The sequence below is a fragment of the Alosa sapidissima genome, chromosome 6 (genome assembly GCF_018492685.1).
Source record: "Alosa sapidissima isolate fAloSap1 chromosome 6, fAloSap1.pri, whole genome shotgun sequence".
In the NCBI taxonomy this organism is placed as follows: domain Eukaryota; kingdom Metazoa; phylum Chordata; class Actinopteri; order Clupeiformes; family Clupeidae; genus Alosa; species Alosa sapidissima.
In genome coordinates this window covers 19,462,441-19,477,339 of record NC_055962.1, presented here as the reverse complement: position 1 = coordinate 19,477,339, position 14,899 = coordinate 19,462,441, and the positions used below count along the sequence as shown (strand labels likewise).

The 14,899-nt window shown below is 42.4% G+C and overlaps 3 protein-coding genes across 13 annotated transcripts in view; 1 reads left to right on the top strand and 2 right to left on the bottom strand.

Annotated features, from left to right (window-relative positions):
• The window catches only part of LOC121712136 (enoyl-[acyl-carrier-protein] reductase, mitochondrial), a 7,396-nt gene extending 5,313 nt beyond the window's left edge, over positions 1 to 2,083 (bottom strand). The window contains exons 1-2 of the mRNA XM_042096188.1: positions 1,798 to 2,083; positions 164 to 261 (exon numbers count right to left, since the gene is read on the bottom strand). Coding sequence (XP_041952122.1) covers positions 164 to 261; positions 1,798 to 1,952 — 253 coding nt within the window. The 5' untranslated portion in view covers positions 1,953 to 2,083. The remainder of the gene's footprint in view (positions 1 to 163; positions 262 to 1,797) is intronic.
• Positions 1 to 11,999, top strand: part of arhgap18 (Rho GTPase activating protein 18) — a 43,371-nt gene extending 31,372 nt beyond the window's left edge. Inside the window, exon 16 of the mRNA XM_042096169.1 lies at positions 11,970 to 11,999. The gene's annotated coding sequence lies outside the window, so the exon portion shown is untranslated. The remainder of the gene's footprint in view (positions 1 to 11,969) is intronic.
• The window catches only part of lama2 (laminin, alpha 2), a 145,763-nt gene continuing 134,913 nt past the window's right edge, over positions 4,050 to 14,899 (bottom strand). For 9 of the 11 annotated variants that reach the window (XM_042096118.1, XM_042096120.1, XM_042096119.1 and 6 more), the window contains 11 exons: positions 14,165 to 14,313; positions 13,661 to 13,837; positions 11,907 to 12,093; positions 10,641 to 10,736; positions 9,208 to 9,320; positions 8,515 to 8,704; positions 7,535 to 7,693; positions 7,065 to 7,218; positions 6,117 to 6,247; positions 5,437 to 5,659; positions 4,050 to 4,602 (listed from right to left, as the gene is read on the bottom strand). In XM_042096118.1, coding sequence (XP_041952052.1) covers positions 4,448 to 4,602; positions 5,437 to 5,659; positions 6,117 to 6,247; positions 7,065 to 7,218; positions 7,535 to 7,693; positions 8,515 to 8,704; positions 9,208 to 9,320; positions 10,641 to 10,736; positions 11,907 to 12,093; positions 13,661 to 13,837; positions 14,165 to 14,313 — 1,734 coding nt within the window. In that variant the 3' untranslated portion in view covers positions 4,050 to 4,447. The remainder of the gene's footprint in view (positions 4,603 to 5,436; positions 5,660 to 6,116; positions 6,248 to 7,064; positions 7,219 to 7,534; positions 7,694 to 8,514; positions 8,705 to 9,207; positions 9,321 to 10,640; positions 10,737 to 11,906; positions 12,094 to 13,660; positions 13,838 to 14,164; positions 14,314 to 14,899) is intronic. The other 2 variants (XM_042096123.1, XM_042096129.1) reach the window with 1 other exon arrangement.

The window sequence follows — 14,899 nt, the reverse complement described above, 5'->3', positions numbered from 1 at the left end:
GATGTAATTCTATCTGCATGACAATGCTCCAGCTAACGGGAAACATTTAACAACATGAGATAATGGAATTTTGAAATGCTACAAGTATGTTTTAAGAAATGAACAATTCTTATATCACAATTCAACTTGTGTGTGTCGATCTCCATGTGGAGTGGTATCTCACCTTGCATCATATTTATGTCTGCAGGATTGACGGGCGCAGCAAGCATCTGCAATCTTACACTGTGTGGACCAATCGCTTGAAAGTCCCACTGCTCCATCCTTATCAAAGGTAATAGCATGCAATTTTTTAAAAGCCTGTCAACACGTACTGTAGAAATAATGCCATGTATGTGTGAAATAGTGCCACCCTGTGGACAACATTAAAGATAACAGGGATGTGCATCTAAGCATACACTACGTATGAATGAACAAGTGATGTTGGCTAAATAACATGGACTTAATTACTTATATAACATTTGTAAAATGCAAGCCCCATTTAATTTTGTTCCCAACATAGCAATATGTCAGTTAAGTATGACATAGCTCACAAGCTTCTATCACTGGTATCAATTCATTCTAAAAACACAATAAATCCAAAGCAAGGATCATAGTACATCACATGTACAGTATACATGCCTTTTATAATGTACCCCTCATAATGACCATCAGCATGGCAGTTTCCTGACTATCAGACTAAAACACTACTATAATCAGAGGTGGGACCAAGTTACTGTTTGGCAAGTCACAAGTAAGTCCCAAGTCTTAGCAGTCAAGTCCAAGTCAAGTCCCAAGTAAAGACAGAGAAGAGCAAGTCGAGTCCAAGTCCAAGTCACATCAAAGCCAAGTCGTGTCCAAGTCCAAGTCCCAATCTTTTTCAAGTCCTGAACAAGTCATCAGGTACTCTTCACTTAATAATGGCATTATTAGACTATCGATCATAATTTTAACACATTACATTACATTACATTTACATTACATTACATTTACCTACAACACATCAATCTAATCTACAGTATTTTTTTTATAAATACAGATTAAAATATGTTCAATGGTTCTGTCTTGAAATCTTTTACGATATATGCATGTGCATACCTGTGAAATATACGCATGAGCATACCTGAGTAATCTGTACGAAATGGATAGCTACATGACACTCAGCACAGCAGCAAATATATATTGTTTTTCCAAATTGCGGCATCCACTGTAAGGATGAGTAATAATTTTACTGATGGCATTTCACTGCGATAGGCCACAGATTTGCCTGCAAACAATTATTAGACTGTCTGCCAGTGGCAACTCATAAGGGAACCCAAGGTCATGGTTAATGATTACAATAAATGGTGACGAGAAGAATCGTCACATAGGCTACATTAGTAAATTGCTGCGGTTAAATATTTTACGTTTTTATTAGGGCTGTCAAACGATTAAAAAATAACTAATTAACCTCATATTTTGAAATTAATTAATCTAGATTAATTGCGGTTAAAAAGTAGCCTACATTTTCTCCCTAAATACTAAAGCTTCTTATGGCATATTAAATACAGCATAAATCACAAAATTACTGAGTAACCACAAAGGTAAAAATAAAACACTTCTATATTATTTAAATGATAATAATGACACAGTAATTTTGTTTTAAAGTATGTGATGCTGTTTACCTTATTTGTAAATTATGCACTGTCACTTTAAGCCCATTGTGTGCCACTGTCCACACGTTCTCCTAATGATCTTTTTAGCTCCGTTCAAATATAGCCTAGCTAACATACATATTGGAGAAAAATACAGCTAGCTGCACACACACACACACACACCAACCTGAGCTGGTCTAGGTCTGGTCCATGCCTTCGGTAGACCAGTGCAGAGCAGGAGTGGATGGGCCTCCAGTGACAGTAACCAGCACCCCACCCTGGGCCTCCACCCTGCACCCAGAGCCTCTGGGCCCGCAGCACTCCCCTGAAGAAACCCCTCATCGTATCACACACACGCACACGCGGCTAACAGACACGGTACTCTCACAGGGCTGCCTTATAATGCACACTTCGGTAAACTGGACGGACAGGCACTTCCTTTAACCCAGCTGTTGCAATGACAGTCTGAGAGGAGGGCTGGATGACTTGAGTAACCTGGGACTGTCCTCTCGGCTCCCTGGGACAATCCTACTGGAGTTTCACTTCCACATACACAGCCTCTCACAGATCTTTACTTACTGTCCACATAAGTATGAGTCACTGACCAGTGTCACAGTATGAGACAAAGGACTCTCTGAGGATAAATCAGATACACTAGTGCTTTGGACGATGAAGTCATTGCAATCTAGGCTATTATTTATTAAACAGTAGGCTAGGTCATGGAAATTCAGGTTTTTTGTCAGGGATAGCTGGGAAAAGTTAACCTGACTCTCGCCAGATGAATTTCGTTCCGCCTAGCTTGCAAGAGTCTTGAATTTCCCCTGGGGATCAATAAAGTATCTATCTATCTATCTATCTAGAGTCAGGTTACAGGCATTTTTGCATCACGAAAATAGGGCCCTTTATCTCACTCTCTTTGAAAATAATGGGTATAGAATGAAATTGTATGAGAACTGAATTGAAATCAAATAGAACACAAGTTTCTTCATTGATGTTATGAAATGATATTTGATATGGAATATAATGAATGACATGAATACATATCAAAATATCCAATTCAGTTTACCTTGATGCCTATTTTCTGAGTCAATTTCTTGTCCTATTGCTATAAACGTTTTATGGTCAATTGGTGTAACCGATTTATGTCAATTGGTGTAACCAGTATTTTGTCTAAAATACTAATAATGTACAAAAAAATTAATATGGATAATGATTTAATACTCTACTGTAATAATGGTTGTTTAAACCATGTTTACTCAAATGGTCAAAGAATAGACAGAAAACAAGATGTTTACAGCATATGGTTTTGAAAAACCCACATAATTTAAATTTAGAAATAAATATAATAAAACATATTCTCATAGGATATTACAAAATAAACTAATAATTTCATGAAAGCAATTGCATGAACAGGAGGTGTGAAATATTAGATATTTGTCATTTTTGTGGTTACACCATTTGACAATTTAACAGGCTGTTAGTTCTATATTTTGTTAAAAAATAGCATACACGTCATATTAAATAATATGAATACAACAGAAATACAAAGTATACACTTTAGCAAACCTCAGGCATGTTTTTTTTAAAGGTTTAAACATATTTTTAATTTTCTCCTCTTACCAACCCTTATCTGTCACTGACACATTTACAGCAACAGGAAACAAAGATTCCCTATATTTTTTGTGTTAGGCTTAAGTTGTCCTGTGTATAGTGGTAACTGTTAAGATATTATAGGTTAGGTATAGGCCTAACAATCTGGTTAATTTAGCTCTTTACACATACAGTAATTGTTTGGTGCTGCTACAGATGAAATTATACTTTGAATTCCAGCAGAGCCTCTTGCACAATTGTTTGTATTTGTATGTGAATATAAAAATGATGTGCTCCCTGGCCACCTCTGATCACCAGTGAGTCAGATAGCTAGTGAGTAGGCCTACACTTGTCTACTTTCAGAGCTCCATGGTGCTTAGTTCAAAAATACACATATTTAAGGGTACTGCTGCCAGGATTTTGTAAGTGGGTGTGGCTGACCGACTGGAGGGCTGCTTGGGCCAAATATAGGGCCCAACACTCCAGCCCTGCACACAAACATATCCACACACACACAGAGGATAGATTTTAGCCTTTTAAGAGTTTATCTCAAATTTTCTATCAATTTAGTAAGTTCCCAGGTGCAGACCCATTTCAAAACCTTCCACAGCACTGGTTCCATTTCATGATTCCATCAAGTGTGCTCCATGTATAATGAGGCATACTGTAATTACTGGTGGCGCTGGTGCGCTAGCTTTGTAGCATTTATCATGGGAATGAGAATAATTATTATTGATCATTTTTATGAATGATTATTTTTAGAACCACTACATATAATTCATGGGTATTTCCATCACTGGTTTCAATTTGACAAGACACAAGATGGAAGAAGACTCCAGTAACCACTGATTTAAGTGCCTTCAGGGGGGAGTATATTTGAAAATACTGCAACAAACACCATACAGCGAGTCTCAACACACCATGCAACAAAGCTACAGGGAACACTGAACTGCTGACAAACAGGATGACAAACATTTATCCAGAACCTTCCGCAGAAACATGCAACACAACATCCTTGTATTGTTTATTTTAAAAGGTCCACAATCAAGACTCAGTATGGGTTTACTATCATCACATGGTTGGGCATTAATTAACACTCTGCTGGACCAGTGCTCTTTGCTTTGAACCAGCTAGGAGTGGCCTTTCATAGTCTCTTTTTGGTTTTCAGCTGATTTTGATTTTTGATGTTTTTCCAAATCTTGGCCTAGAGGGTAGGTCCTGGATCAGTGGGTCAGGTTTGGTCGGTTTTAAGCAGCAGGGCAAGTGAGTGGCTGGACCCCTTGCAGTTCCAGGGCCTTGTTGAACTGGACGTCCAGGACCTTGCCACCCTTGATGATCTTGGCGTTGCGTATGCAGCCCTTAAATGGCGCGCTAGTGGTGAGTCCAAACTGCTTCAGTCCCACTACGAAAGAGAGTAAAATGTCAGGGTTAATGGTTGCTGGGCTTAAAGCAAGAAAAAAAATGTGCCTGAAGTTATCAGCCATTTTTGAAGATGTCCTAGGCCTGTAGGCATGTTGCCTATTTTCCAATCTTAAACGCCCCAGCCCACGCCTGAATTCAGGCACAGTGCCTGAACACTTTGGCCCTGTGGTTGGGATTGCTGTCAACTAGAGACTGAGACTGATAAAACACTTAGGACACTTTAGTCTATAATATGACTTCATCAATTATCAACAGCATGCTGCATCAGCTTAGAGTCTTTAAAGCTGCAGTTGGCAAGATTTTTTGATCATATTCACTGAAACCGACACTATACAGAACAACATAAATCAGCCGGTTTTAGAAAAAAACCCGCACTTCTACCTCCACCTAGAGCCTGTTATTTGTTTTGCAAAAATCTACAGCTCCCGGTTCTTCTGGTCCAATCAGAGCAGGGCTGTGTAAGATCTGACTGTCAATCACAGTCTGGTGCAGTCTGGTGCGCACTGACGAGCACAAACTTGATGAGTGGGGGCTCGGTGGTAGTGGAGGAGGGGCATGAGTGTCCCCTCAATCTGTCAAACTTGCCAACTGCAGCTTTAAGTCTATAATATAACTTCATCAATTATCAATAACATGCTGCGTCAGCTTAGAGTCCTTTAAATTTGAACAAGATGGGCACTCAGTAGACTGCATTCTTACAGACCTAGCTCCTATTTTGTGGAGAAAGATGTTAAGTTATTCCTGTTCCAAATAGCTCTTGGCTTGCATTGCAATCGGTAAAAGTACAGGTCTGAGGTCAGTTTTGAAGAGGTACCTGGGTATCCGCCGAAGTAGATGGGGTCGCTAGTGTCGGCGGAGGTGGAAGCGGTGTTGGGGCTGGCCGCCTCCACTTGGTTGCCGTCCACCACCAGCTCTAGCCGGTGCTTCAGCTTGCGGGCAGAGACAGTGTGCCATTGGCCGTCGCAGAGCCCCGCCTCCTCCTCGGGTGCGTAGATGGCGGTGACGATGCCCGGGCCGTTATCAGCACTGAAGAGAAGCTGCAGGGACGACAGACACAACGGGCATTAGTGAAGAGCTCGTTTTCCACAGCATACAATAGAATAGAATAGAATTTTCTACAGTTCAGTGAGACAAAACTTAATTCCCCTCAATCCTGATTCAGTCTTCTAGTACAGGGGTGGCAAACCTGCAGCTCTTTGCCTGCTTTTGTAAGGCTCATGGCTGTTCAGTTTCTTGAGCTTAAGAGTTCTTTCTTGAGTTTGAGAGTTCTTTCTTGAGTTTAAGAGTTCTTTCTTGAGCTTAAGAGTTCTAGGCCTGTCTGAGGCACGTACCTGTATATATCCCACTGTTGTCTTGGGAACAAATAATATGATAGTGTGTGTGTGTGTGTGTGTGTGTGTGTGTGTGAGAGAGAGAGAGAGTGAGAGTGAGAGTGAGAGTGAGAGAGAGAAAGAGAGAGAGAGAGAGAGACAGAGAGAGAGAGATGGAGCTCACCTTGCCATTGTGCAGCTCAATGCCCATTCCATCGAGCACCTGGCTACTGACGCCCATGAGAACTCCATCACTCCGAGACGTGCGGAACTCTAGCTCCACCGACACCTCGTGACCAACTCTGTATGTGGCCACTGGGTTCAGAGAACACACACACACACACAGGCAGGCAGGCAGGCACACACACACACACACACACACACACACACACACACACACACACACACACACACACACATATTAGTCTATAAAGACTGTTCTCAGATTATCAATCATTATGGTATGCCTCTAGAATTATTTAGCACTCTGACCTACACACACCTCTTTCGGATGGTGAAAAAGGCGTGTTTTCACTGCAAACAGGCCTGAAACCACTCAGGCCTCCTGAGCCAATATGTGCTATTGGATTCCAATAGGGCTCCAAGAGGAAGTAAATAATCCTGCGTCTGCCCCTTAGGGGACAGTGGTGGTTCATTTCCGTGTAATGAGCTTGGTAGTCATTTGTCCACACCCCTGACATTTGTCCTGACTTAAGTCATTACGTGATTCAGCTCAGCAAACACCCCCACACGTCTGGACCCTCAGTCAATAGCTCACCATAACTGAACTTCTCCAATTAATACTGCTAGTTTTACGGCATTCGTTTACGATTACTGAATACTGGTAGCATTCAAAAGTGTGGTCTAGTCTAAGTATTTAAAATACAAATGCACTACTTAGTTCTCATTGATAAATAATTTATTTCTGATTACTGAGCTCTGCCATTGTTCTACAGCATGTTTTAACTCTAACACATGAGATTAAGATCCATCAATTTCGTACAAGTATAAATCATTATTAACAGCACTAATCTGACAATATTCAAATTCGGAATAACTTCTCAAAACGTGGGATCATGAGATCACAAGCATGGAAGCAAACAGAGAACTGAACAAGAACATTGGCCTGTACCTGCTTTGGCATAGCCTGTGCCATCAAAGTAGGTGCCCTTTTCGGGGTTGGCAAAACAAGTGCCAACACGATAACTGGATGTAGGGTTTTCAAGGTCCATTTCTGTGCCAAGCATTTTAAAGTTTCTAATGCAAGCATCAATACTGTAGACCACCTGGAACAAAACAGGCCAAGTTGTTAGCGCCACGATACCATCAATATACAGTATTTATATAATGCAAACAGCACAAACAATTAGTTGACCTTTCTCTTATTAAGTTGCCTTCTTTTTGATGGGTTTTCTAGTGACTTTTATATTTTTGTAAATGTTAATGCTAAGCATATCAAATTCCCCTTTTTATGACATTTCCAATATAACAGAAAAAGCAGAAAAAGACCTACTTTGAGAGAGAGAGAGAGAGAGAGAGAGAGAGAGAGAGAGAGAGAGAGAGAGAGAGAGAGAGAGAGAGAGAGAGATAAAGAGTACATACTGGGCCGATCCTCTTGGTAGTATAGTTGATTGGAAGACCACCGATGTAGAGCATGCCCACTACATCCAGGATGTCGGCCTTCTTGGGGCTCTTGGTCTGCTTGGAGAAGCGGCCATCCACCGTCAAGATGCCCAGTTGCTTCTGTCTCACTACCCGGATCTGCACTCACAGGCAAACAGCACACACACGTCTGGTCAGTACCAACTGCACACCGTCGCTTAACACACTCTTAAAACGAATGTGTTGTCCCTATCTGGACACAGAGATGTGTTAAAAAAACAACGCAAGTTGTGCTGTTTTCAAATGTAGCATAACTCAATATTTTACTGCAAACCAGTACAGTACAGTAGGTATATAGTATACTGAATAATATACATTAATGCAATAATAATTATATATATAATGATTGTATTAATGTGCTCATAATTAATAATTAATCTATGAATTATTATTGTATTAATGTATATAATATATATAAATAGGTAATGAGCTCAGTTTTCATCTATTGTTTATCACCATGGTTTACTGTTAATTCTTAAATAGTTGCAAATGTGTAACCACTGGCATGCTTCAGAATAGGGTTCATTCCTGGTTAAACGGAAAACTGAAGACTGGGGTGGGTCAGCTCTTTTCTTAACATTGCTTTAGGAGTGGGCACAGCTGGAGCTTCAGATTAAGTCATGAGGAGAAGCAACAGCCAACAGACATCTGATCTAATCAACCCCTTGATTTCACAAATCAGGATTACAGTTATCGGGACACCCACACTGAGTAAAACCTGAAAGAAAACTGGGGTTATGTTCCTGATTGTGGTGTCAAGAGGATGTTGCAATAAGGAGGATGTTGTAATCTTGGTCAGTGAAAATATCCAACTGATGCAACTTCAGTTAGTTCATTAGTAAAAACTTGATCACATGTTCTCATGAAAAGGCTTTGATGGTGGGTGTGTGTGTGTGTGTGGGCCTCTCGTGACCCCTGACCTTGTGCCACTGGCCGTCGCTGATAGTGCGTGGCACGCCGACAGACGTGTTGCCACTGCCCAGGTCGAAGCCCAGGTGGGCTTGGCCCTCCTTCAGCTGCACCGTGGCAAAGTCGGCATGGTTGATGCGGGCCATGTAGAACACCAGGCCCGACTCGGCCGTCGTGCGGATGTCAAACTCGATGATCAGCCTGGGAGGAGACCGGTGCTCGTTAACTCAGATAAGCAACTTCCTGACTGTGACAGTGAGGTTTTGAGATATAGCACACATGCTGCATGTTGGGCGGGAGGTTTGTGGTGCTCCTTTGCACTTGAGAGAGACCAAAACTGAAAGTGGACTGAGAGAGCAGTTCAGTGCTCTGCTGACACTACTGCTTTCCTGTGTCCACGATAGAACCTTCTAGAACCCCTCAGTTTTCGTTTTCAGTAGTTCAGTAGTTTCGCTTTCAGTAATTTTTACAATAATGTATGTATGTACTGTATGTATTTTCAGGGCATTTTTATGTCAGTCATAATAGTGATAACATTAACATATTTAAAACATATTAAATACATAAATACTACACCTATACAAATAAATTAATCAGTAATATTCATTAAATCAAACAAAAAACACTAGCGTAAATTACAACAAAACTAAATTAAGCAGTATTGAAATGAATGATGATGAGGACTGATCATTTGCTGCTATTACCTGTTCTTGACCTTGGTGTCGTCGAATGCAAAGGCCATGTGGCTGTTTCTGGCGAGGCCAAACTGCTTGGCCAGCTCCAGCACTCCCGGAGCCGCCTCGGCAGCACAGGAGATCTACGGGGCAGAGGAGCAGGACGGCCAGTTAGCTCCTGACGTTGTCTTTTTAACAAACAAAGCTAGGAAACAAATCAGGCTGACCAGTTAAATCATACCATACATACAAATACCGGTACAAACATAGTATCAGCTGTTTACAATTGTGCCCCACATACTACAATATATTTTCTTCAACAATTCTGGGTCTAGACAAAGTCTTGCCACAGGTAGTTACTAATAGTTTCTAAATGCTTAAAATGCTGAATGTTCTACAGAAGATAAGTCGTCTGTATACCCTTAATAGTAAACGCCCACAAATTATACTTCAGAATACTGTACAGAAGAGAAACAGTAAACCACCTCAGTTTAAAACAAACAACACTGTTCAATACCCCTCTTTGGAAGACTTATTATGGAATCAATTTAAAGTTATGATTTGTAATCAAATTTCACCACTAGATGGTGCTGTTGATAAAGACTGGGGTTTCTCTGCACTCCTTTGACACTGCACCACAGATGTGGGCATGGAGGAGTTTTTATTTTCTAAGAATCCTTTTTATTGTTCACGCCGGCCTTGTGATACAGACTTTCAAGCGTGTCATTCTACAACATCTAATTGAAATTGATTATTTTCCTCTGTATGTTGTGGGACTGCGGAAAAAACCCTGTCTCGGTCTCAATTCAACAAAGCTGCAGTCCATCGACGCGTATGGTGAGAAGTGAAAAAGACTATGAATTGAAAAGGCTTGAACACGGGCTATTAAACCACATGAGTGCTCTGGACTCGGCTGAGTGTCGGCCCACACTCTGCCCCTGGGGTCACGCGGATTAGAAGTTTGTTGAAGGCCTCAGAGATAAGATGAGGTGAGGTGGCTTTTATGCCAGGAGGATGAGAGACAGTTTTCATGTTCAGAGTACAGTTAGAGGACATGGTGGAGGAGGAACACATAAACACATACATAGACACACACACACACACACACACACACACACACACACACACACACACACACACAGATGTGGTTGCACATGTGAACACACATACAAGGACATAACACTCACACAGATACAAGGATATAACACACACACGCACACACACATTCACACACACACACACACACACACACACACACACACACACACACACACACACACACACACACAGAAAGACGTGGTAAAAACAAAATGTAGCCAATGTGCTGGGAGGCACTGCAGCACATCATTGCACTACAGGGAGCGCTACAAGCAGCCTCAACAACCTACAGACTCAGAGCACAAAGCACAGGGGCATTTCAGTAGGAAAGATGGGGGGCAGAAGGGGTGGGGGGCGTGCAGTACCGCAGCAGCATCAGGGCCGACGGGGGGGTCGACGGGGGGGCCGATGGGGGTCTCCTCTGGGGCGCTGGTGGTCTCGGCGGGGGCTGGGGGGGTAGCCTACGGAGCAGCAGAGTGAAGGAGGGCTGAGAGTCAGAGGAAGCAGCAAAGCAGAGCGCAGCAGCTTACTACCTGCACACTACACACCTCACACAGGTGTGTGTGTGTGTGTGTGTGTGTCTGAGAGAGAAAGAGAGGAGGAAAGAGAGAAAGAGGGAGTGTGTGTATATGTGTGTTTGAGAGAGAGAGATTAAGAGAGTATTTGTGAGAGAGAGAAAGAAAGTGAGTGTGCGTGTGTGTGTATGTGTTGTGAGTGTGTGCGCCCAAGCTCATGTTTCCACATGTATGTACATGTCTATGTGTACACATGTATACATGAGCATCTGCTTTACTCAGTTCATGTTGGCATGTTAAAACAGCACCAGTATGACAACCACTAGATCTTCTGACTGATCTAGTTCAGATTACAGATGAAGAAGTAAGTTAAATGGAGCACTACAGATTGAAGCCTTTAGCTATGGTAAGCTATACTGCCTACAGTATATAAGCCATACTGTCTAATGTAAAGCTATGGTAAGCCATACTGCCTAAATAAAGCTATGGTAAGCCATACTCCCTATATAAAGCTATGGTAAGCCATACTGTCTAATGTAAAGCTATGGTAAGCTATACTGTGTAATTTAAAGCTATGGTAAGCATGGGGAAAGCCATGTTGGCATGGATTATGGCTGTAGCATGGTTAGCATTAGCTCGCTCGAATGATACCTATAACCAGAAATGATGTAGCCTTAGAACCGGACCGCATGTGGCCCATCTAGAAAGCATGATGTTGAGACTGGCATGTAGCCTATAAAGGAAGCATGATAATGAGACTGATCCCAGACCTGACTTGTATCATAGAGGGCAAACACGCTTCCATTTCTGCATTTCTCTGTCTGTGGGTACCTATCTGCTCTTTTTATGTCTCTCTGAAATACTTTTCTGTTCCCTCTCTTTTCTGTACCCTCTCTACTCTGATATATATATATATGAAGTGAAGGTCTGCCCTCTCAATCTGAGACCATTTGCTCTCATGGGACTGTCTGAGAGACAATGACCTTTAAGCTAAACTTTAACAATCTCTTCCGTTCTCTCTTCTCATCTCTTCTTCTTTTATCACTTCCACTATCCCCCTCCATTCCTGTGACATTGTGGCCTTGTGCTTCACTCCTCCGCGTCGAGCAGACATACGGTAGATGGTGCAACAGGTGGCTGTACGGGTGCTGCTGCAGTGGGTGGCCCCGGCTTCTCTTCCTCCTCTTCCTCCTCCTCCTCCTCTTCCTCAGGTAGCGGGCCAGGTGGTGGGGGAGGTGCCAGGTTGGGACACTGCCCTATCTCAGCGTTCTCGAAGGCCACTGGTCGGGAGAAGTCCACCGGGCTAGCAGGGACGAGAAGTGATTGGTTAACGATGCCAGGAGGCGGGTTTGCAGAACTCCAACACCGTTTATGCAGGTGGGTTTGTTTCTAATGGATGTGTATGCTGAGACCAAATTAATGAGAGGAATTAGAGCCAGATGAAGCACATGGGTGATCAATTTATCTCATTTATGTTTGGGTGTCATAGAAGCATCACATGCATTCAATTTATCTTATTTATGTTTGGGTCTACACAAACATAACGGCCATTCAATTTATCTCATTTTATGTGTGTGTATCCTGATTCCATATACGGTAGCTGCTGGTGTCTTGTAATCTTTCACTGTAATCTTTTCTTTTAAACCACAGCATGAACACATTAGCCCTTAAGCAACCTGCCCTGGAACACGTTTTAATTTCTCTTAACTTCAATGGGTGGCATCATCAGGACTTCTTTTCTCTCCAGTTCAGCTACAGTTAAGAGTCTCATGGTGATGGACTAATGGTACACTCTCTAATATTGTTTACGGTATCAATGTTTATGCCAACTTCCTCAGCATTGGCTATTGCCATCACATTACTGCAACACTGTGAAATATGGACAAGCTTATCACAGAGGACAGACTCATCTCTCTGATTTAAATAGAGGTCATCTGAGTTTACTCTAACTCTAAGAGAAAGACAGAGAGAGAGAGAGAGAGCTCTCGCTAATGGCAATTCATAATTATTAAGCCTTCATATCTTGTTATCGGATCACAGCTTTTTAGCTGGTAATTATTCTGCCCAACTGTGTCTATGAAATGATGGTGCTACATGATATTTGAAAAAAAAAGCAATTAAAGGAAGATGGCTTGAGGTATGTAAAATAAATCATTTTCATAATAAAAATTCTGATCAGTTTCCTCCAATCATGTGACATCCCTCATCCCTCTTCCCTAAGTTTATTAAAAAAATGAAACTGCAATTTTATGAATATATAACAGAGTTGTATTTGACTGACCGCCCGGTTCAACCCTGCAGCACCTCAGATTCGGAGACAGGCATGCTAGCAAGATACCTAAAACCCATGCGTGCTAGTATCTCTTACTAGCACGTATCATAAGGGGGGTTCAAACCAAAGATTCGGGACGAGATGAGCTGCAATGTTCTAAAACCTTGCAACTACGACTAGACATGGTGATTGCTTTGCGACGGCTTGCAACAGCTGACAACGAAGTGCAACATTTAATTCACACCGCTGCAACTCGTCGCAAATCTTTGGATTGAATTAGGCCTTAAGGCATCAGGAGGGAGGTTTAATTCACTTACATAATGTGCAGCTATCGTACTGGCCACCAGATCATGGGGCAAATGTTATTGTCATCTTGCCTGACAAAACCCAAGGCAGCCACAGAAAGAAATCAGTGTAGGGCCTGTTGGTAGATATGAGGTCTTACCCATCTGCTAGCAGTGTTACTAGCATACTGGTAAACCTACCTACAGCTACTTTGCTTCCATTCTCTTCTGCCTCAGTTAAAAACTAGTCCAAGAGTAGACTCAGGTGTAGTTCCAGACTCCACAGGTGGGGACAGGTGAGGGGCGAGACTTACACAGTGTTGATGAGCAGGTTCCAGATGCAGCCTTCGAAGGGCAGGTTGGCCCGCTGGGTGGTGGCCTCCACATCCGGAGGCAGGCCGCCGACGAACAGACGCTCGATGTTCAAAGGCTGGCCGTTAGACAGGACGTGCTCCAACCTCTGATCCTCGTCCACCAGCACGGAAAACGCCCTGGGGGAAGAGTGACCGAGTTTAGACTGTGTGTGTGTGTGTGTGTGTGTGTGTGTGTGTGTGTGTGTGTGTGTGTGTGTGTGTGTGTGTGTGTGTGTGTGTGTGTGTGTGTGTGTGTGTGTGTGTGTGTAATGGAAAACCAAAAATGAGTTTCAGATGTACACAGTACACACTTCACCAGTAGATAAATAGAGATTCTTCAGTTGCCCACTTAAGGATAATCAATGAGCAAGTACCCCTTTGTTATCAAAACATTGCCCTAAATGTCCACCTCTAGTGACCCTCTGGTTGCAAAATGAAGTCCAAAAAAGGTGCAGCGAGTCTCACCCCCCGACCCTCTCGATGCGAAGCGAGTGCTCGCGTCCGTCGTGCAGGATGTCCTTGTCGGGCTTGCGGATGATCTCGCGTGGGATCTGTCTGCCTGTGAACACCAGGACCTCCAGGTCTCCCTTATTCAGCTGCACCAGCAGGAAGGGCTGTGGTGGACAGGGCAGGGCAGGACGGGGGGGGGGGGGGGGGGGGCACAGATGTGGTCAACACAGAGCAACACATGTCCACTACTCAAGATGTGCTCTAGCAAAGCTGAAACATTTCAAACTGTGTAGCAATTCCCCTTTTTTATAGACAAGTGCTATTTCAAGAAAAAGTCCTTGTATATGGCTCTAGAGGCATTTCTTAGTAAAAGTTGGGAACAGGACTTTTTATCATAATTAACATGTGCTGAATCCAACTAGCCCTGTTCCCAAGCAGAATTTAGAGTTTTTGACCAATTAGCATAAACAAAATGGCTGCCAAAATGGCGATTTTGGGCACTTTCTTCGGACGGGCATCATTATACCATGTAAATAAATTAATATTGTTCTCATCTGTGCATCTCAGAAATCTCCCGTGGGCAATAAATAAAAAGTAAAGGCTATGAAAAAAATAAAAATGGTAAAAAAAATAAAAATGCATAAAAAAAGAAAAAAACTATTATTATAATAATTAGCCTTATTATCACCTCGTGAACCATCTTGACTATGTTTACGGTCCTCTTTGGCAAAGAGTCTGGCCTGGCTTCAT